The sequence below is a fragment of the Oncorhynchus tshawytscha genome, linkage group LG33 (assembly GCF_018296145.1).
Source record: "Oncorhynchus tshawytscha isolate Ot180627B linkage group LG33, Otsh_v2.0, whole genome shotgun sequence".
In the NCBI taxonomy this organism is placed as follows: Eukaryota; Metazoa; Chordata; class Actinopteri; order Salmoniformes; family Salmonidae; genus Oncorhynchus; species Oncorhynchus tshawytscha.
Window position 1 is genome coordinate 3,828,358 of NC_056461.1, and position 23,830 is coordinate 3,852,187.

General features: G+C 44.1%; 1 protein-coding gene across 4 annotated transcripts in view; it reads left to right on the forward strand.

Annotated features, from left to right (window-relative positions):
- LOC112230768 (zinc finger FYVE domain-containing protein 16) overlaps positions 1-21,360 on the forward strand; it is a 46,679-nt gene extending 25,319 nt beyond the window's left edge. For 2 of the 4 annotated variants that reach the window (XM_024397043.2, XM_024397044.2), the window contains exons 5-16: positions 4,250-4,426; positions 5,057-5,190; positions 5,509-5,863; positions 6,140-6,295; positions 11,394-11,618; positions 12,764-12,846; positions 13,382-13,486; positions 17,819-17,969; positions 18,500-18,743; positions 18,815-18,920; positions 19,133-19,309; positions 19,557-21,360. In XM_024397043.2, coding sequence (XP_024252811.1) covers positions 4,250-4,426; positions 5,057-5,190; positions 5,509-5,863; positions 6,140-6,295; positions 11,394-11,618; positions 12,764-12,846; positions 13,382-13,486; positions 17,819-17,969; positions 18,500-18,743; positions 18,815-18,920; positions 19,133-19,309; positions 19,557-19,715 — 2,072 coding nt within the window. In that variant the 3' untranslated portion in view covers positions 19,716-21,360. The remainder of the gene's footprint in view (positions 1-4,249; positions 4,427-5,056; positions 5,191-5,508; positions 5,864-6,139; positions 6,296-11,393; positions 11,619-12,763; positions 12,847-13,381; positions 13,487-17,818; positions 17,970-18,499; positions 18,744-18,814; positions 18,921-19,132; positions 19,310-19,556) is intronic. The other 2 variants (XR_002950371.2, XM_024397045.2) reach the window with 2 other exon arrangements.
- Positions 21,361-23,830: the final 2,470 nt, after the last annotated feature.

Here is a 23,830-nt window from a genome sequence, read left to right on the forward strand (position 1 = left end):
CAGATGAAATCGCGGATACTTTTTTTATGAGACTGTGTCCCGTATGAAGTAAGTTAGAGGGTTTCGCAAAGCCAATGCTAACTAGGGCAATGACTGGAAGTATATGTGTATCTGCTATATCCCACTCTCATTCTCTCACTCTCTTGTTCTCTCCCATCACTTCCTCGTTCACCCTTTCCTGGAATCAAACTCCCCCACTCTCTCTCTCCATCCATATCCCACACTCCCTTGCCTGATGTACAATAACAGAGCCAAACTTAACCATAGTGTGCTGACTGTTTTAATTTCACATGGTCTTTCCAGCACAGTTCCAGTAACTATGGTGGATGCAGAACCAGGGCAGTGCAACGTGGTTTTTCTGTGGTGTGAGAAGGATAGCTCACATCTTAAATGTGATGCAGGGCTTCCATCTGTCCACGTTAGATTGCTGTATAGGAGTGTCTGTTAAACGTGAGGCTTGGCCAAGAGAGGTGGTGGAACAGTTGTTTTGATTACTTTTCACCATTATGTTTACTTAGGCTATATACAATAAATGCTGTTAGGACATGGCAAACATCCCGTGAAATAATGTTGATTCGCTACAGCACAGAACATGCGTATGTCCTGTCCAGATGTGTGTACAGCTGTTATATGCAATGTCTCAGTGTGTGTGTTTTGTGGGTGTGTGTGCTATTGTATTATTCTATTATATTTACTATAGCCTATTGTTTATGCATATTGTGTTGAAACTATACATGCGACCTTAAAATGCAGTTATTAGGCCTACACTAACAAAATTGGCTCCAACCTTCGAGCTACTGGTATGGTAGGCATACCTACATTATTTTTTGTTTTTACATTTAAATTATTAATTTTTTTAAATTCTCCCCAATTTCGTGGTATCCAATTGGTAGTTACAGTCTTGTCCCATCGCTGCAACTCCCGTACGGACTCGGGAGAGCCGAAGGTTGAGAGCCGTGTGTCCTCCGAAACAACCCAGCTAAGCCACACTGCTTCTTGACACAATGCCCGCTTAACCCGGAAGCCAGCTGCGCCAATGTGTCGGAGGAAACACCGTGCACCTGGCGACTGTGTCAGCGTGCACTGCGCCCGGCCCGCCACAGGAGTCACTAGTGCGCGATGGGACCAGGACATCACTGCCGGCCAAACCCTCCCCTAACCCGGACGACGCTGGGCTAATTGTGTGCCACCAAGTGCAGAGAGGGGGCTTCAGCAAAAGTTCAACATTCACCTTCTGCTCCCATTTCTGTCAAGCCGTCTACGCATACAGTTTGACGTATGGGTTAGATAAATCCAACGTATGCACCTCCCAGAACGCACTGCAACTGCCTCTCCAACGCAACGCAGCGTTCCATTGGAAAGGAATGTGCTTCAATGACGCTGTCATTTCGTTTATATTAGGCTGTGGCTATATTTGGATACAGTGTAGGCTAGTTTATATTAGGCTGTGGCTATATTTGGACACAGTGTAGGCTAGTTTATATTAGGCTGTGGCTATATTTGGATACAGTGTAGGCTAGTTTATATTAGGCTGTGGCTATATTTGGACACAGTGTAGGCTAGTTTATATTAGGCTGTGGCTATATTTGGATACAGTGTAGGCTAGTTTATATTAGGCTGTGGCTATATTTGGAGACAGTGTAGGCTAGTTTATATTAGGCTGTGGCTATATTTGGACACAGTGTAGGCTAGTTTATATTAGGCTGTGGCTATATTTGGACACAGTGTAGGCTAGTTTATATTAGGCTGTGGCTATATTTGGACACAGTGTAGGCTAGTTTATATTATGCTGTGGCTATATTTGGATACAGTGTAGGCTAGTTTATATTAGGCTGTGGCTATATTTGGACACAGTGTAGGCTAGTTTATATTAGGCTGTGGCTATATTTGGATACAGTGTAGGCTAGCCTATGTGTTTTTACCAGCAATTTATTTTGTGAAAAGCCTAATTTTTATTGTTGATATTATTTATTTATTTATCATAACATCCCTATGAATAGCCTATGTTAACAAAGAAGGCCTAGGTTGTACAGTGCCTTAAGTATTCCTTACCCGTTGACTTTTTCCACATTTTGTTATGTTACTCCCTTATTCTAATTGATTAAATAAAACAAAATCCTCAGCAATCTACACACAATACCCCATCATGAAAAAGCATTAACTGTTTTTTTGCCATTTTTAGCAAATGTATGAGAGAGAAGAAAAAAAACTTATTTACAGAAGTATTCAGACCTTTTGCTATGACACTCAAAATTGAGCTCAGGTGCATCCTGTTTCCATTGATCATCCTTGATGTTTCTACAACTTGTTGGAGTCCACCTGAGGTAAATTCAATTGATTGGACATGATTTGTAAAGGCACTCATCTGTCTATGTGAGGTCCCACAGTTGACAGTGTATGTCAGAGCAAAAACCAAGCCATGAGGTTGAAGGAATTGTCCATAGATCTCAGAGACAAGATTGTGTCGGCACAGATCTGGGGAAGGGTACCAAAACATTTCTTCAGCATTTGAAGGTCCCCAAGAACACAATGGTCTCCATCATTCTTAAATGGAAGAAGTTTGGAACCACCAAAACTTTTCCTAGAGCTGGCCACATCGGCCAATCTGAGCAACTGGGGAGAAGGGCCTTGGTCAGGGAGGTGACCAAGAACCTGATGGTCACTCTGACAGAGCTCCAGAGTTCCTCTGGGTAGATGGGAGAAACCTTCCAGAAGGACAACCATCTCTGCAGCACTCCACCAATCAGATCTTTATTGTAGAGTGGCCAGACGGAAGCCACTCCTCAGTAAAAGGCACATGACAGCCTGCTTGGAGTTTGCCTAAAGACTCTCAGACCATGAGAAACAAGATTCTCTGGTCTGATGAAACCAAGATTGAATGCTTTGGCCTGAATGCCAAGTGTCATGTCTGGAGGAAATCTGGCACCATCCCTAAGGTGGAGCATGGTGGTGGCAGCATCATGCTGTGGGGATGTTTTTCAGCGGCAGGGACTGGGAGACTAGTCTGGATCGAGGCAAAGATGAACGGAGCAAAGTACACAGAGATCCTTGATTTAAAAACCTGCCCAGGATCTCCGACTGGGGTGAAGGTTCACCTTCCAACAGGACAACGACTCTAAGCACACAGCCAAGACAACGCAGGAGTGGCTTCGGGACAAGTCTCTGAATGTCCTTGAGTGGCCCATCCAGAGCCTGTACTTGAACCCGACCAAACATCTCTGGAGAGACCTGAAAATAGCTGTGCAGCAACGCTTCCCATTCAACCTGACAGAGCTTGAGAGGATCTGCAGAGAAGAATGGGAGGAACTCCCCAAATACAGGTGTGTTAAGTTTGTAGCGTCATACCCAAGAAGACTGGAGGCAGTAATCGCTGCCAAAGGTGCTTCAAGAAAATACAGAGTAAAGGGTCTGAATATTTATGTTAATGTGAAATATAGATGAGCAAACATTTCTCAAAACCTTTTTTTGCTTTGTCATTGGGGTATTGTGTGATGATTGATGAGGATAACAACAATTAAATCAAAGTGGTTAAACCATCAAAGTGGTTAAACCATCAAAGTGGTTAAACCATTAAAGTGGTTTGTTCATTTGAACCGGTTCAGGCTGTTTTTCAGGCTGTTTCAAACCCCAACGACACAACTATACATTTTAAAACGAGACCTTGTGAGATTATCAATGACTTTATATTGCTTTAGAGTCATTATATTTTTATGAGAATGAATGTAATAAGTAAATATTAAATGTTATGTATAATACACCTTCGAAAGGCACATGATTCTGTCCTATGGTTTTAAATGCTTTATTATAAACTGGGTGGTTCGAGCCCTGAATGCTGATTGGCTGAAAGCCATGGTATATCAGACCGTATGCCACGGGTATGACATGTATTTTTACTGCTCTAATTAATTACTTTGGTAACCAGTTTATAATAGCAATAAGGCACCTCGGGGGTTTGTGGTGTATTGCCAATATACCACGGCTAAGCGCTGTATCTGGGCACTCTAGGTTGTGTTGTGCTTAAGAACAGCCCTTAGCCGTGGTATATTGGCCATATACCACACCCCTCGGGCCTTAATGCTTAAAAATGACACTTTAAAGACAGTCTGGGTTACCCGGGAAAAAAGTGATTTTTAATTCTAAGAGTGGAACATTTGTAAAATACCCATGTTTGTATGCCAACTCTCCTCCTCACTCACTCTTTACCTGCCTCACCTCTCCCTCTATCTCTCTCTCTCGCCTCCCCCTCTAGCCCAGGCTCTGGAGCGTATGATGAGTCCGACAGGTCCGAGCCCGAACCCCAACGTCCCGTCAGAGTACTGCAGCACAATCCCCCCCCTGCAACAGGCCCGGGCTGCAGGCACCCTCAACTCCCCTCCGCCCACCGTCATGGTGCCCGTCTCCGTGCTCAAAACCCCCTGCAGCGACGGTACTTATGCACCCCTTGAACTAGTATCAAGGGTTGCTGTTGTATAATGGTGTTCCCAAAAGTCATCAACATCCTCTTGCTCTCCATTGGATAGCTTAGCCAGCCACAGTTTGGCTATAATGAAAACTGTTCCATTTTTACCAGATTTCCTGTTTTATTTTCCCTTGTTTCTCATTTGTATTCAGTGTTTCCCCTAGCATTTTGCCATGGCTTACGCTGTGTTATGCTATCTGAGTGACTCAAACATTATAACAAAATCAATGGGTGCCCCATGCCATGCCAGGAATTTTAGATTCTCCCAGACTGTCTTTATTTTGGTGATTGTTAGTTCAACAAAGATCTTATTTTAAAAATATATATCTCCATTATCTTTTCGACATACTTTATATTTGGTTTAATTTAACGCTGACAACGTTTAACCATCCCTAAAATGATTTCCCCCCAAAATCGTATTATATATATATATATTTTTTTTTATCGTAGTTTTGGTGAGTGGCGGCAATGTTTTAGCAGCGGCCGCTAATTTAATATAGGGAAACACTGGTATAAATGTAGCGCTCTAAACACACTTTAAATAGGGAAATGGGGAAAATGACAGAAGTCCCTGTCCCTGTGTGGTGGATGTGTCAGGTTGTCCTCGTGAGCAGAAGCGTGTGTGGTTTGCAGATGGCATCTTGCCCAACGGAGAGGTGGCCGACACCACCAGGCTCTCTGTGACTGGCAGAAGGAGTTCCCAGGAGTCCAGCCCTGTCACACCCCCTACGGTAAGAGGAGGAGCTCTATCTAGACACACCCACGTAAGAGGCACCTACTCTTTCAAGGGTTTTTCTTTATTTGTACTATTCCCTACATTGTAGAATAATAGTGAAGACATCAAAACTATTAAATACCACATATGGTATCATGTAGAAACCAAGAAAAAGTGTTAAACAAATCATGAAAAACCCTGGAATGGAATGTGTAGGTGTGTCTAAACTTCTGATTGGTACTGTACACACACACCCATTGTAAATCCCTAGACGCGCACGTTTATTTATTTTCTCTTTCATCCCATCCATTTCTCATCCCTCCGTCTCTTCCAGGCTGGCAGCAGAGTATCCCCTGGCTTTGCAGCGGTGTCTGAGGGTGGTACGTTGGCCCCTGAGGTCCCAGCAAAGTTGGAGGTTGTGCGCCCCCCAGTGTCAGGGCCCTGGGACTACAGCCTGCTGTGTGGGCTAGGGAGCTGCGTAGAGAGGGGCCCCAGTCTGCTGCCAGAGGATGACGAGGGCCTGCCACCTCTACTCATCACCACCGGAGAAGAGGAGGGGGGAGGAGATCTATTGGTGGAGGAGCGACCTGCCCCCTGCCAGATCCTGCTCCTATTGGAGGAGGGAGGCCCACGACCTTTAACTTTTGTCCTCAACGCCAACCTGCTGGTCAATGTCAAACTAGTCAGCTGTGAGTAGAACATCCATCTCTACCCTCTTGTAAAGTGGCTTCCTCACCTCTCCCTTCCTTTGTCTGCACTGATCTGAAAGATGGAACTGTTGAAAGCAATATGGTGGATTCCTACTGGCTACATTCCCTGTCCACTTTCTTCAAATCAGTTCAGGTGATGGGAAGGTGAAAAAGAGAGGGTGTTACCTTGGAGTTTTGAGATCGAACGCAAACCTCCGTATTCCTAGTCCCAAACTAATGTGTTTCCTCACGCTGTGTCTCTCTACTCTCCTGTAGACTGCAGTAGGAAGTGCTGGTGTCTGGGCTCCAGTGGTCTACAGACAGTAGGGCAGAGGGAGGTAGTGTTCATCCTGGAGTGTCTGTCTGAGGAGAGATCTCTGCCCAAAGACCTGTTCACGCTGTACCTCTCCATCTACCAGGACGCACAGAGGGGTAGATGCGCGCACACACACACACACACACAGCCTGTTCCTCTCCATCTACCAGGACGCACGGAGGGGTAGATGCGCACACACACACACACACACACACAGCCTGTTCCTCTCCATCTACCAGGACTCACAGAGGTAGACGGAAACACACACAGACAGACCTGCACGCATTTTGCATACCATTCACGCAATTTTAGGTCCATGTACACTGGTACGAAAGACGACCCTGTGGTTTCTGACTCAGCCGTCTGAAATTGGAGCTGAGCCAATCTGAGGACTTGGCTGAGGAGGAGAATTCTCTGCTCCGACCAGCCCCCAATTGATTTTGATGTGATATGAAAGTAGAGGGCTGTATGTTTCTAGAACTGTACCGCAATTGAGAATCGATTCACGTTTAGATGGAGTATTTGACTGTTTTGGTTTCCAGAGCAAATGCACCTTTCTAACAGAACATGTAAGGTCCTTGGACAATAAGAAGTAACGTTAAATCAAATCAAATCAAATTTTATTTGTCACATACACATGGTTAGCAGATGTTAATGCGAGTGTAGCGAAATGCTTGTGCTTCTAGTTCCGACAATGCAGTAATAACCAACAAGTAATCTAACTAACAATTCCAAAACTACTGTCTTATACACACAAGTGTAAGGGGATAAAGAATATGTACATAAAGATATATGAATGAGTGATGGTACAGAGCGGCATAGGCAAGATACAGTAGCTGATATCGAGTACAGTATATACATATGAGATGAGTATGTAAACAAAGTGGCATAGTTAAAGTGGCTAGTGATACATGTATTACATAAGGATGCAGTCGATGATATAGAGTACAGTATATACGTATGCATATGAGATGAATAATGTAGGGTATGTAAACATTATATTAGGTAGCATTGTTTAAAGTGGCTAGTGATATATTTTACATTTCCCATCAATTCCCATTATTAAAGTGGCTGGAGTTGAGTCAGTGTCATTGTCAGTGTGTTGGCAGCAGCTACTCAATGTTAGTGGTGGCTGTTTAACAGTCTGATGGCCTTGAGATAGAAGATGTTTTTCAGTCTCTCGGTCCCAGCTTTGATGCACCTGTACTGACCTCGCCTTCTGGATGATAGTGGGGTGAACAGGCAGTGGCTCGGGTGGTTGTTGTCCTTGATGATCTTTATGGCCTTCCTGTGACATCGGGTGGTGTAGGTGTCCTGGAGGGCAGGTAGTTTGCCCCCGGTGATGTGTTGTGCAGACCTCACTACCCTCTGGAGAGCCTTACGGTTGTGGGCGGAGCAGTTGCCGTACCAGGCAGTGATACAGCCCGTCAGGATGCTCTCGATTGTGCATCTGTAGAAGTTTGTGAGTGCTTTTGGTGACAAGCCAATTTCTTGAGCCTCCTGAGGTTGAAGAGGCGCTGCTGCGCCTTCTTCACGATGCTGTCTGTGTGGGTGGACCATTTCACTTTGTCTGTGATGTGTATGCCGAGGAACTTAAAACTTGCTACCCTCTCCACTACTGTTCCATCGATGTGGATAGGGGGGTGTTCCCTCTGCTGTTTCCTGAAGTCCACAATCATCTCCTTAGTTTTGTTGACGTTGAGTGTGACGTTATTTTCCTGACACCACCACTCCGAGGGCCCTCACCTCCTCCCTGTAGTCCGTCTCGTCGTTGTTGGTAATCAAGCCTACCACTGTTGTGTCGTCCGCAAACTTGATGATTGAGTTGGAGGCGTGCGTGGCCACGCAGTCGTGGGTGAACAGGGAGTACAGGAGAGGGCTCAGAACGCACCCTTGTGGGGCCCCAGTGTTGAGGATCAGCGGGGTGGAGATGTTGTTGCCTACCCTCACCACCTGGGGGCGGCCCGTCAGGAAGTCCAGTACCCAGTTGCACAGGGCGGGGTCTCGGGGTCTCGAGGGTCTCGAGCTTGATGACGAGCTTGGAGGGTACTATGGTGTTACATGCCGAGCTGTAGTCGATGAACAGCATTCTCACATAGGTATTCCTCTTGTCCAGATGGGTTAGGGCAGTGTGGTTGAGATTGCATCGTCTGTGGACCTATTTGGGCGATAAGCAAATTGGAGTGGGTCTAGGGTGTCAGGTAGGGTGGAGGTGATATGGTCCTTGACTAGTCTCTCAAAGCACTTCATGATGACGGAAGTGAGTGCTACGGGGCGGTAGTCGTTTAGCTCAGTTACCTTAGCTTTCTTGGGAACAGGAACAATGGTGGCCCTCTTGAAGCATGTGGGAACAGCAGACTGGGATAGGGATTGATTGAATATGTCCGTAAACACACCAGCCAGCTGGTCTGCGCATGCTCTGAGGGCGCGGCTGGGGATGCCGTCTGGGCCTGCAGCCTTGCGAGGGTTAACACGTTTAAATGTTTTACTCACCTCGGCTGCAGTGAAGGCTGCAGTGACTGGTTTTCTTCTTGTAATCCATGATTGACTGTAGACCCTGCCACATGCCTCTTGTGTCTGAGCCGTTGAATTGAGATTCTACTTTGTCTCTATACTGACGCTTAGCTTGTTTGATTGCCTTGCGGAGGGAATAGCTACACTGTTTGTATTCGGTCATGTTTCCGGTCACCTTGCCCTGATTAAAAGCAGTGGTTCGCACTTTCAGTTTCACGCGAATGCTGCCATCAATCCACGGTTTCTGGTTTGGGAATGTTTTAATCGTTGCTATGGGAACGACATCTTCAACGCACGTTCTAATGAACTCGCACACCGAATCAGCGTATTCGTCAATGTTGTTGTCTGACGCAATACGAAACATATCCCAGTCCACGTGATGGAAGCAGTCTTGGAGTGTGGAATCAGATTGGTCGGACCAGTGTTGAACAGACCTCAGCGTGGGAGCTTCTTGTTTTAGTTAGGCTCCATTAGTCCATTATTGGGTTACATTACCCCTACATTTTATGTGAAAGTGTCATTGAGGCCACTAGCAATATCCTTTAGGATCAAACATAAGACTTCTGTGTTGGCTACATTGTTTGTAATCACTTAAGACTCTAGGGGCTCTATTTTAACAAACCTAACGAAATGGTCAATCCTAGCGCAGGTGGTAGCGCTATAGGTTCAGGGAAATATCGCCGCACTTGCTGACGGTGTGAAAGGGCTGGGTTTTGATGAATCAACAAGTTGCGGATGTGTCGAGGCTTGGCCCCTCACTGGCCAATCAGAACGTGCTCCATGGCCAAATAATATGGCTGCTTCAAGTTGTGTATTTACAATATTTTATGTAGTGCCTTGGCATCAACTCCAATTCCAATGTTAGTATGTTATAGTTTGCATAAAGGGCTTACAGAAATGAAATAACAAAATGTAGAACTATCCTTGCTAAATATGTTAACTTGAACCCATTTGCAGTCCACGTTGTTCTAAGTAAATGCGTGGCTTCAATAGCATTCCCACTGATATAGGGTCTAGGCCTACTGTACATTACATTATAGCTGAGCATGGACATGCCAAACATTGTCAATAAGCAATATTAAATTCAATATTGATAAGAGAACAAATCATTTGATTCAAATTCTAAACAAAACAACTTGTGTTAAATAGGCTATGACACACTAACAGGCACCATCATTTCTCCACGTTATTAAAACCAAGCAGACTATGGAGGGTTTTACACACATCCAAACTTTTCACAGTAGCTGGACAAAATTCAATATAAAGAGAGGGAGAATGTCCACTCAACGTTATACTGCTCCCAAATAGGTCTATATTTTAGTAACAGAAATCAGAACCATTTTACAGATTACCTTCTCACATCTCCAGAAGTTGCAGTGCAAGTTGTCCCAATAATACCAGGAAGCTGAATCATTCTAATACATGTGGTGGTAACAAAATGAAAACGAAAAACAAGAAATCATTTTTATTGTTTGCGACAACAATAAATACATGTCCAATGTAACGTCGTAAAATCACCAGGATAAGAGAGACACTCGTTGCTGTTGATCCAGCCTTCGTTGTAGTTGGCCTAAGCGGACAACAAATACAGGTTAAAGAGAACTTCTAAATACGAGGTTCTCATCGCTCGTTTCATGATGGGCATGGACACAGCCTAGATCACGGACGTTATTTTATGCAGGTCAGGAACGGGACCTGCCTGGCTAAAATAATGTGGGCCTGCCTACAATGCATAGATAAAAAGGGAATGTCAGCTCGCTATTTTACTCCTCTCAAACTTGATATTTGAATAAAGCTTTGGTGATTTTAAAATGTATTTCCTATTGGATTCAGGAGCCAAAACCATTTATCGACAGTCTTGACTACTTCGGGATTGCATTGGCAGACCAAAGAAAAAGCCTTCGTTGAGAGGAGGCTATCCTTGTTTTTTAAGAAAATCAAACGCAATGGGAAGTTTTTTGTATGTTTCTAAATACGGCGTATACACGCACCAGTGTGCGTCATGGCTGGATAGGCTGCGTTCCGTTTGTCAAAGTTCATGCCATAACGAACTGCGTTACCTCTAAAACCAACTTTTGGTGGGTCTTAAATATCCTTATCAGCGGTGCCTGAAATTTGATCTCGTTTTTAAGGACATGCCTAAAATATTTCCACCCCGCACATCTGAGCGCAAGCGAGTAGATAAAAGACGGGTGAATTGTCGAACCTGGCATTAGGGCTGGAAAATGCCAGTGCGGTAGTTTTTACATGATGAAATTGCTAACTAACGTGCGTTTGACACGATCACCGCCTTAACGCCAGCCAAAAATAGAGCCCTAGGTTTCAGGAAATCGCAGTTACCAGTTCCTCAAAAATACAAAATGCTCCAGTTTCCTAATGGTGGGAGTTGACTGACCCCCCTTAGGTCCTCCCCCCTACCCAACCTAAGGCCTACTCAACCATCAAAATCCTAGGGGGAGCCCTGATTTGTACATTTAAACATATTTCTAGTAATCTACTGAATAGCAACCAGTTTAGTACCCATAAGTCTATAGCCTACCATTTCTACTGAGGCGGTCTTCTGCCAACATCATTAGGCTAAAAAAGGTGCATTTGCCTATGATTTGAGCAGTGTGGGTGTTGCATAGCGTGTCGTCGTGCTGCCACCGCGCTGAAGTGGTACTCTGCACACACTGACCTCTGTCTCTCCCCCTCCCTTAGGGAAGTTTGTGGAGGAGCTGGGCAATGTGGCGTTCACAGGTAGTTTCCTGGGTAGTAAGGAGCACGGCGGGGTGCTGTTCTTCTCCCCTACCTTTCAGGCCCTGGAGGGCCTCTGTCTGCCTCCACAGCCCTTCCTCTGTGGCCTGCTCATCCAGAGGCTGGAGGTGCCCTGGGCCAAGGTCTTCCCCCTTAGACTGCTTCTACGGCTGGGAGCAGAACACAGTGGTGAGCCCCCAACAGTTACTAGCCTTGTCTAGGTTCAGTGGTAATAAATGCATGGTAAATAGTTTCATAAACATTACATATGGATTTGCATTCATATCTGCATCAGAAGTACCAATGTAAAATTACAAGACTTCTATTTTTCGAGTTATTACATAAATCCAATTAGAGTGTCAGTCATGCTGGAAAATGTTTTTGCAGGGACATTATATGGAGGATCCAGCAAGCCAGCCTATTCCCTGTAATGTAAACTCCAACAGAAATAACTTCAAATGTAGAACTTCAAATTAAACCAAATAAGTTGCCCTCATGACTACAGGTTTCAATGTCATTTTTTGCCAATTTGCAAACAAATTCTCTATGAATTTATTGTTACAAATAAGCTTGCACGTTTGCTAGCCAACTAGCCTGCTAACATTAGCCCTACCAGCCAGCTAATGTTACGTTAGCACTGCATGAGTCAGCCAGTTGCTATCAACACCAAACTTACAGCAAATAATGTTACCGGTATATGCAGTTATCTAAAGTAGAGAGAGTGGAGACTTACTGATTGACGGCTGAGTTAGCTACCAAACAAGAGCCAATGAGAGAGGCGCTTCAGAGGGAGAGGCCGTTTCACTAGCCGAGGGAGAGTCAGCTAATCCAATTGTGATACAGTGAGGTAAATCCAAAGTAGATCAATTCCAGAGTCAATAATAAGATAGCGATCGGAGGAAGGCTCCAGGCAGATGGAAATGATCACAACAGGACAGTCAGCTACTGTAGCACCCTAGTACTAAGCTCAGTTTGAAAAACTCTGGTAGCCCACTTCGCAGATATCATGCGGCCCCCACGTGTGGGGAATCTACAATTAAGTTACTAAGCCTTTGACCACATTGTTACTTTGAGTAAAAACGTACACTTCCTACCCTTTTTAAATCAGTTTTTCTGATAGACGTTTCAAACTTTTGAACTTGGCCAAGACCTAGATATGTGCTTTAGCCTGTAGACTATTGAGATCACCTCTTACTTTGACTCTACTTTACAAACGTGGCCGTAGTTTACAGTAATGACCTGATGAAATAATCATGAAATGATTGCAACAAGTGTTTAGACTGATGTTGAGCCTGATTCTAGTGACCTTTGACCCTATGTGGGTTGTGTTGCAGTGTACCCCAGTACGCTGGTCAGCGTCCGCTTCAGAGAGACTGTGTTCAGAGAGACCGGACACACCATCATGAACCTGCTGGCTGTAAGTACACACACACACATTATTTTATTTTACACTTCAGAGTATCTTTTTTTATTTTTGCAATTTGATCAATCCAAACGTTGAATATAACAATTCACATCAAACCGAAGCTAAGCAGTAAAAGTAGGTCTCCAGCCCTGATTTAAAGCCGAGTTAAGAGAGATCTCCCTGATCCTCTGTGATGATCACTGAGCCAGCATATGCTGTGCAGTGCACCTGAGTTTAGGTGAGGGCCAGCCGACAGAGGACCGGGATGACACACACAGAGCTAGATCAGGACTCCTGTGGGAGAGACACTGCAGTAGTTTGGTTCCCTGCCAACTTTTCACTGCTGGGAGAGAGGAGCCTGTGAGGGCAGGTCTAACTGGGTTATCATACCCTGTCTGTTACAGCTCTGAAACATCTTAAGATACTGTGTGTGTTAGTCTTTTCAAAAATGATTGTCTATGACGCATGTCATATGTCTGAGAGAATGTAGTAGGTCACATGCTATTCATGCCCTCAAGTAAGTTCTGTGTTGCGTTTGTGTTTCCAGGACCTGAGGAACTACCAGTACAGTCTGCCTGCCGTGGAGGGCCTGAGGATCCACATGGAGATGGGCCACAGCTACATAGACATTCCCAAGAGTAGCTTTACTGAGGTAAGACACAGCATTACAGGACTTGAGTTTGTTGGTATGTCTATTTTGTTTCTATCTGGTTTGAAGGACAAGTTAAAGTTTCAACTTTATTGTCCCAGAGGGTACATCAAGTCATAGGGCTGACAGCCATCAATACAAATATGCAGTTCCTTCAGAAAGTATTCATACCCCTTGATTTATTCCACATTTTGATGTTACTGCCTGAATTCAAAATGGGTTAAATGCATGTATTTTTCTCACCCATCTACACACAATTCCTCATAATGACAAAATTCAAACCTATTTTTAGAAATGTTTGCACATTTTTGGAAAATGAAATACTGAAATATCTCATTTGCATAAGCATCTACACCCCTGAGTCAATACTTTGTAGAAACACCTTTGGCAGCGATTACAGCTGTGAGTCTCTAAGAGCTTTCCACACCTGGATTGTGCAACATTTGCCCATTTATTCTTTTCAAAATTATTCAAGCGTTGTCAAATTGTTTGTTGATCATTGCTAGACAACCATTTTCAGGTGTTGCCATAGATTTTCAAGCAGATGTAAGTCAAAACTGTAACTCGGCCACTCAGGAACACTCATGGTTTTCTTGGTAAGCAACTCCAGTGTAGATGTGGCATTGTATTTTAGGTTATTGTCCTGCTGAAAGGTACAAGCATACCCATAACATGATGCAGCCACCACTATGCGTGAAGATATAGAGCGTGGTACTCAGTAATGTGTTTTATTGGATTTACCCCCACATAACACTTTGTACTCAGGACACATTTTTTACAGTTTTACTTTAGTACCTTGTTGCAAACAGGATGCATGTTTTGGAATATGTTTTTATTCTGTACAGGCTTTCTTTTCACTCTGTCATTTAGGTTAGTATTGTGGAGTAACTACAATGTTGTTGATACATCCTCAGTTTTCTCCTATCACAGCCATTCAACTATGTAACTGTTTTAAAGTCATCGTTGGCCTCGTGTTGAAATCCCTGAGTGGTTTCCTTCCTCTCCAGCAACTGAGTTGCCTGGATACCTGTATCTTTGTAGTGACTGAGTGTATTGATACACCATCCAAAGTTTAATAGCTTCACCATGCTCAAAGGGATATTCAATGTCCGATTGTTTTTATTTTTACCAATCTAGCAATAGTTGCCATTCTTTGCGAGGCATTTCAAACCCTCCCTGGTCTTTGTGGTTGAATCTGTTTTTAAAATGTACTGCTTGACTGAGGGACCTTACAGATAATGGTATGTGTGGGTACAGAGAAGAGGTTGCGCACAGCGTGAGTCCATGCAATTTATTATGTGACTTGTTACTCAAATTGTTACTCCTGAACTTATTTAGGCTTGCCACAACAAAGGGGTTGAATATTTATTGACTTTTCTAATTAATTATATAAAAAATATACATCGTAGAAACATAATTCCACTTTGACATTATTGTAGGTAGGCCAGTGACAAAACATCTCAATGTAATCCACTTTAAATTCAGGCTGTAACAACAAAATGTAGAAAAAGTCTATGGGTGTGAATACTTTCTGAAAGCCTATGATCGATGACAGAAGCAGCAGCACAAGTATAGCAAGCCAAAGTGTGTGTATTCTTAGTTCATCTCGTCAACAACATATCAACAATGTGCTGACGAAAACATCAACATATCCCCTTAATCATCATCAACATATTACCATCGCCCATCATCCCTAGCCTACCACCCCCTCTTCCCTGTATTCAAAAGGGCAATGGCCATTGGGGTGAAGGAGTGTTAAGGCCTGTTAATCTTAACCGTTGGTTAATCTAAACCGGGAAACCTGGAACTCGTGGTGTAGAAGGTGGGCACAGTCAGACAGGATGTGGGCACAGTCAGACAGGATGTGGGCACAGTCAGACAGGATGTGGGCACAGTCAGACAGGATGTGGGCACAGTCAGACAGGAGGTGGGCACAGTCAGACAGGAGGTGGGCACAGTCAGACAGGAGGTGGGCACAGTCAGACAGGAGGTGGGCACAGTCAGACAGGAGGTGGGCACAGTCAGACAGGAGGTGGGCACAGTCAGACAGGATGTGGGCACAGTCAGACAGGAGGTGGGCACAGTCAGACAGGAGGGATTCTGCCTTCCTCACCACTTGTCTGCTGGACTCCTGAGATCCTACTGCTCACTTTCACTATTCTAGTTAGTGCATTGTTTTTTAGCTTTTACACCAAGGTTGCAGTACCAGCAAATCAAAGAAAACGTTAAGACCGACTATGTACAACTTGACTACCTGGACAAGTCAGGAAACTGAGTTGAGACCAAAAAGGCATTGTTGGCCCTTCTTTCACAACATGTCAGTGTTACTAAAAGTTCAGTTTATTATCAGTCATTGTGCCAAGATACTTGTAGTTGTCTACAGTGTCTACCACCTGGCCCTTGACGATAGTGTTCTGAGGGGTAGGGGTTTGACGCCTGAAATCCATACACCACATATCTTTGGTTTTTGTCATATTCATTTGTAAGAATTCACTGTCACACCAAAATTAGCACAATCATTAACAACAGGGTCATGGGCACTTTCATCAGCATGCAGGAGACTGACTATTAGTCGTCCGGCAAACATCAGGACCTGTAGCATTAGAGCTAACTAGCATGATTATGCTAAGGTTTGGCTATGCTAATATGCTAAACCAGGTTGCTATATGCAATTTGCTTTGGATTATAAATTCACGACCTGAATTTTGGGGTGGATGTATAAAACCCCACCAACTTGCCATTAGTAGGGGAAGAGTGCCTTCTGCAGGTGTTAGAAAGAGTTGGAGATACAGTGGGGCAAAAAAGTATTTAGTCAGCCACCAATTGTGCAAGTTCTCCCACTTAAAAAGATGAGAGGCCTGTAATTTTCATCATAGGTACACTTCAACTATGACAGACAAAATGAGAAAAAAATATAGAAAATCACATTGTAGGATTTTTTATGAATTTATTTGCAAATTATGGTGGAAAATAAGTATTTGGTCACCTACCAACAAGCAAGATTTCTGGCTCTCACAGACCTGTAACTTCTTCTTTAAGAGGCTCCTCTGTCCTCCACTCATTACCTGTATTAATGGCACCTGTTTGAACTTGTTATCAGTATAAAATACACCTGTCCACAACCTCAAACAGTCACACTCCAAACTCCACTATGGCCAAGACCAAAGAGCTGTCAAAGGACACCAGAAACAAAATTGTAGACCTGCACCAGGCTGGGAAGACTGAATCTGCAATAGGTAAGCAGCTTGGTTTGAAGAAATCAACTGTGGGAGCAATTATTAGGAAATGGAAGACATACAAGACCACTGATAATCTCCCTCGATCTGGGGCTCCACGCAAGATCTCACCCCGTGGGGTCAAAATGATCACAAGAACGGTGAGCAAAAATCCCAGAACCACATGGGGGGGACCTAGTGAATGACCTGCAGAGAGCTGGGACCAAAGTAACAAAGCCTACCATCAGTAACACACTACGCCGCCAGGGACTCAAATCCTGCAGTGCCAGATGTGTCCCCCTGCTTAAGCCAGTACATGTCCAGGCCCGTCTGAAGTTTGCTAGAGAGCATTTGGATGATCCAGAAGAAGATTGGGAGAATGTCATATGGTCAGATGAAACCAAAATAGAAAATCTCAACTCGTCATGTTTGGAGGACAAAGAATGCTGAGTTGCATCCAAAGAACACCATAACTACTGTGAAGCATGGGGGTGGAAACATGCTTTGGGGCTGTTTTTCTGCAAAGGGACCAGGACGACTGATCCGTGTAAAGGAAAGAATGAATGGGGCCATGTATCATGAGATTTTGAGTGAAAACCTCCTTCCATCAGCAAGGTCATTGAAGATGAAACGTGGCTGGGTCTTTCAGCATGACAATGATCCCAAACACTGCCCGGGCAACGAAGGAGTGGCTTTGTAAGAAGCATTTCAAGGTCCTGGAGTGGCCTAGTCAGTCTCCAGATCTCAACCCCATAGAAAATCTTTGGAGGGAGTTGAAAGTCCGTGTTGCACAGCAACAGCCCCAAAACATCACTGCTCTGGAGGAGATCTGCATAGAGGAATAGACCAACATACCAGCAACAGTGTGTGAAAACCTTGTGAAGACTTACAGAAAACGTTTGACCTCTGTCATTGTCAACAAAGGGTATATAACAAAATATTGAGAAACTTTTGTTATTGACCAAATACTTATTTTCCACACACTTATTTTTTCTCATTTTGTTTGTCATAGTTGAAGTGTACCTGATGATGAAACTTGCACAATTGGTGGCTGACTAAATACTTTTTTGACCGACTGTATGTGTTTCGATGCATGTATAACTTTTTGTGTGTTTTCTAGATGCTGAAGGTGGTGAACGCATCTAACGAGCATGTGATCAGTGTGGGCGCTGGCTTCAGCTCGGAGGCCGATTCCCACCTGGTCTGTTTCCAGAATGACGAGGGCAACTACCAGAGCCAGGCCAACAGCCAGCCTGGAAAGACACGCACAGGTCAGTACTAGAGGTCAGAGGACTGTTTTTTGTTTTCAAAGAACAGGGTCGTATTTTTTTAAATGTATTAGCCATTATTTAACTAGGCAAGTCAGTTAAGAACAAATGTACAATTATTTACACTGACGGCCTACCCCTGCCAAACCCGGAATACGCTGGGCCAATTGTGCACTGCCCTACTCCCAATCACGGCCGGATGTGATACAGCCTGGATTCTATCCAGGGACTGTGGGGACGCATCTTGTACTGAGATGCAGTGCCTTAGACCGCTGCGCCACTCGCGAGCCCGAATTCAAGAGGGCACAAAATGTTTAGTTGTGGACAAGTTCCGGTAGTTCCTTCCTGTTTTAGTCCATTTTCTTCATTTTAGTGTATAATGCATATGACTCTGATAAGAAGCAGGTGTGTCATGACCTTAGATCCTATAGGTCACAGGCCAGTGACTCGAGCCAGTGCCTCCATGTAACCTGAATAGAACTGAACTGTTTATATACCTGCTGTGTTACTCAGTCTGTGACCTTATTGTCTAGTTACGGGGGCCAGCTTCGTGGTATTCAACGGTGCTCTGAAGGCTTCGTCAGGCTTCATCGCCAAGTCGAGCATCGTGGAGGACGGTCTGATGGTGCAGATCCCCCCAGAGACCATGGAGGCCCTGCGCGCCGCCCTGAGGTTGCAGACGGACTTCCACATCCCCTGTGGCAAGGCCGACGGAGGGGAGCTCCGGGACAACATCACCGTGCGCTGGGTCGACTGGAGTGCACCCGTCAACGCTGGGTAAGGGTAACACACACACTGGGGATTTTCTCCCAGGTGCATGATTGGTTAATTAGTTTGTGTCCTTACAGTGTGACCAGTGGTGTGGACGGGAAGCCTCTGGAGGGGGTCCACAGTGTGAGGATTCAGCAGGACACAGAGTTTGAGTCGGACGGACGCACCATCAGGTGTACTGAGGTAGGAAACACACAGTTCATACGATACACTACTTTTATTGCCCATTTGCATGGACATTCATTTTCTGGGGTCAACAGTGTATTACAATAACAATTGACCTACATGTGAAGTCCGAGTTCTGTTCACCTTCTCTCACCATCACAACTCTCTGAAACAATTCAGTCTCACTTACACTGGTCTGTCTATCTGACTCTGCCTGTCCCTCCCTCCAGGTGTTCTACGTGTTGAAGAATCCAGACGTGATCCTGTCTGCGGTGCTGCCGTCCTGCTGTGTGTTCCAGAGGGAGATGGCTGTGGCCAGCTGTAGTGCTCTGACCCCTCACCTCTCTGTCCTGTCGGCCAGCGGCATCAACTCCCTCGCCCTCCGAGTCTCCACACAAACAGACATGGTAAATAACATACTATAAAGTGTCAAGCAATACACTATGAAACGGACTGGGTATTGCCCCTCTTCTTACCAGGCACTTGCGGACAAATGTGTTTCTGAAAATATCTATCATTTATATTTTATTGATGGCTGTATTAATAAAATATTGTACTAGTCGGTGTTACTGATCCATCTCTGAAACAGTGACTGTATGCCCGTTGAACAGTACAGTCATACTATAACTCTGTCTGCGTTTGTGTGCGTCCCAGGTGGAGTACCAGGCGGGTTCGGGAGGCAGGCTCCTACCCCAGCGCTATATGAACGAGCTGGACAGTGCTCTGATCCCTGTCATCCACGGAGGCTTGGCCAGCGTACCACAGACAGCCATGGACATGGAGTTTATCTTCTACATCACACACACCATTTAACACACACACACACACAGTCTCACACATGGAAACACACACACTTTTAAACACACACAGTACGTGCAAATACGAACACGCACATAAACACGTAAGTTCAGTTGCACACACACAAACTTTTAGACACACGCAGCCTGGATGTCTTTGCACAGAGAAAAACGCTAGAGCTCAGAGGACCATGGACAAGCTAGCAGGCCCTGAGGACACAAACAGCCATTAAGACATGGCTTGTGACCGGGCTGAGGAGACATGCACAGCCAATCAGGCGTAGCTAACGACTGAACTAAAGACACGCCGCCAATGGCAGGACATTCCCACATAATCTCTCACTGGAGGCCAGAGGTGTAGGCCTTTGTCCCTGGATGGACAGTGGCGAAACTGGAACACGGACGTGACTTTCTGTCTAAGAAAAGTCCCCAACGCTGCTTTAACACACAAGGCCAAACACTAAACACATAACAACAACCAAAAAAACAACCCAAACTATCCTGACACGGACTATTCTCATCTCTTCCTGTTCTGCCTTCTTGGCTCCTTGCTGGTATCGGTCTGTCAGCCAGTCAAGGAGCACCTTGATGAATGTTTCCAACAAACAAAGATGTATTCACTGTATATGACCACATGGTAAGAAATTATGAATTATAATGATGTTACTTGATTGACAGCTGTACACCACACTTGAGAAGTGCAGCACGAGACTCTGTCGATGTGAAAGGTTAATCGTCATTTGAGGATGTGAATGCTATTTTAGAATGAGGAAATGGCCTATGTGGCAATTCTGAAGTAGTTTCTCGTAAGCCTGCCATTCTAGAATGACGTTTCAAACTTCCTCTCTCTTCAACAGAGTGCAGCCGCGTCTTCCATGTGGCAGACCAGTGGTATCTGGATGTTATGTGGGAAGTTCCCTGACACTGTCCCGTCTTGTCCAAATGTATAGAAGGTATATGTCGCATATACAAATTGTATTGAGATTTTTTTTAAGCTTTAAAGTACTATTTTTGGAAACAGTTCCTTAAATGGAATCAAAGTTTATATTTTCGATAGGATGTTGGCTAGCTGAGTCACTTTCGCAGGTGTAGTACCGATAAATTCAGAGGAGCACAGAGAAAAATATGTGAAGAGTTCCCTTTAGTCCCCTTGATGTCAACTGAAATGTAACATACCAGTGGGATTAGTCCACCAAGTCGAACCAAATACTGCTGCAAAACATGAACATTTGCACACAAAAAAATATTAATAAAAAGGCATTGATACACTTTCCTATTTGGAAAGATGAGACTCTCACGAACACGATGGTGTTCTCCATTTTGATCTACGTCCCCCACAAGCATCTTGGGACTTGGCTGAAGTTGGTAGAGACCAATTGCCAACTTCTGTCTGTAGCGTCCGAACAGTTTGGGCTACACACTAAAATGACCCATATGTGTAAAGGTGAGACTCACGACCACGCACATGTCAGTTGTTTTCCTCTAGTACGCCCACAGGCCTCACAAGACTAGTCTGAAGGTACCTGGTACCAGTCAACAAAATTGTATTCAGACCCCTTGACTTCTTTCACATTTAGTTAGGTTACAGCCTTATTCTGAAATTGATTCAATAAAAATTGTTCCTCATCAATCTACACAACACCTCATAATGACAAAGCGAAAACAGGTTTTTAGAAATAACATAACTTATTTACATAAGTATTCAGACCCTTTACTATGAGGCTTGAAATTGAGCTCAGGTGCATCCTGTTTCTATGGTTCATCCTTGAGATGTTTCTACAACTTGACTGGAATCCACCTGTGGTAAATTCAGTTGATTGGACATGATTTGGAAATGCACACACCTGTCTATATAATGTCCCACAGTTGGCAGTGCATGTCAGAGCAAAAACCAAGCCATGAGGTCAAAGGAATTATCCGTAGAGTTCCGGGACAGGATTGTGTTGAGGCACAGATCTGGGGAAGGGTACCAAAGTATTTCTGCAGCATTGAAGTTCCCCAAGAACACACAGTGGCCTCCATCATTCTTAAATGGAAGAAGTTTGGAACCACCAAGACTTTTCCTTCCTAGAGCTGGCCGCCTCGCCAAACTGGCCTGAATGCCAAGGGTCACGTCTGGAGGAAACCTGGCACCATCCCTACGGCGAAGCATGGTGGTGGCAGCGGCATGCTGTGGGGATGTTTTGCAGGGAGGCTAGTCCGCATCTGGGGAAAGATGAACGGAGCAAAGTACAGAAAGATTCTTGATGAAAACCTGCTCCAGAGTGTTCAGGACCTCAGACTGGGATGAAGGTTCACCTTCCAACAGGACAATGACCCTAAGCACATAGCCAAGACAACACAGGAGTGGCTTTGGGACAAGTCTCTGAATGTCCTTGAGTGTACTTGAACCCGATCTAACATCTCTGGAGAGACCTGAAAATAGCTGTGCAGCAACGCTCCCCATCCATCCTGAGAGCTTGAGAGGATCTGTACACCTCCCCCACACACACATTGTGTCACCTCAATGCTTCCATATATGGTCGTGTTGTATGTTCTAGTTCCCATGTCCTGTCCAGCAGTAACAGGATGTGCTGCATAAATAAATGACTGATTTAAAGGTGGCTGCTGTATCCTCACTAGCACATTGCTTAGCTTACCTGATAGTTTCTGTCCTCAGTGATTCTATATTTTCTATTGTGAGGACTGTGCGCTGTCTTGTTGAAATGTCAGTCACTTACAGAATCTTATGTACAGTATTTAGGCCCCAAACCTGGGAGAAATGGGTAGTTTGTCTAAGAGAGTGATTTCATAAGAAAACGTTGCCATTAACCACCAGGTTAAGGTTCATCTTCTTGTGGTTAAGGTTTGGGTTAGGTGATATGTGGTTACGGGTATCTGCTGCCGTGACTCATGTATGTGCTATGAGCTGACTGTGAATCGGCACAACATATTTTGATTTTATATTAAACAACTGAGATCTTTAAGTTCTTGTTAGGATTTCCAACTGTTAGCTAAAGGAAATGCTCCGTTGATGTGAACATCCACATGAGAGCTGGAGAGCGTGAGAATAGTTTTCAAGAAATGTACATAATGATAGATTTTCTGTCATTTGTATCAGGAGTACTTTTTTTTTCCGAGGGAAAAAATTGATTCTTCTCACTATGAGTGATTTAAGAGAACTTTACAATTAGTAAACTTTGCAATTCAAAAAATAATAATCCAATTCAAAGTATATTTTTGCTTAGAAAAGAGGTTAAAATGTATTGTTTTATGTAATTCACCCCTATTTATTCATTAACACCAGCTTTATTTGGTAAACCTGGTATCTGGGTCTCATTGAGCTCTTCAAACAATATTCATTTATAAATATTTCACCTTTACTAAATAAAATCATAGCTTTATGTAAATTGCTTTTGTTTTTCTGATTTAGTTTTATTGACTGCTGGATTGTCTCTTCCCCTGCTGCCTGTTTGGCTGTTTCTTTCTACTTCATTCACCCACCAATCAAGTTCGCTGTGCAGTAGGCTACAGCCATCAGAGATGGTAGTAATGTTGTTAGTACTACAGCATCCTCATACATCTATGAAGTTCTGATAATACTTATGACAGGGGTTCCCAACCTTTTTTTTGACCCATGACCCCATTTTGATATAATAAAAAAATTGCGACCGCACCATGTAAAAAAGAAGGGAAAAAAGAAAACGACGTAATCAAACAGCCAATTTTTATTTTATTTTTTTATTTGTGTCCCTGACAGTCTGTTACAAGTCAGTCTGACAGTACATTCAAAGAATTTCAATTTGAAGGAAGTATGGTTCGAAGTGACTAAATGCCACGGAAAGGTCATCAGGCAATAATTGTGCATCATTTGTGTAGAAAATATACTCCTTGCTTTCTTTTTTCTCCAAATTTGATTTGGTGCCTGGTCCTATCCTCTCTGTTCTAACAAGACTTGTGAGCAGGGAAACCGTTCAAAAGTTAGATCCACATTTGTAAGAAAACAGAAACCGTTCTGTCACCACCGCATTTAGCGGATATCGGAGGTTACTCACATAACGGTTCTGTGAACCAAACGGAAAATTTTTTTCTCTCCAGAGTTTCTCTTGCGACCCCATTTTCAAATCAGGCGACCCTTTAGTTTAGAAAACG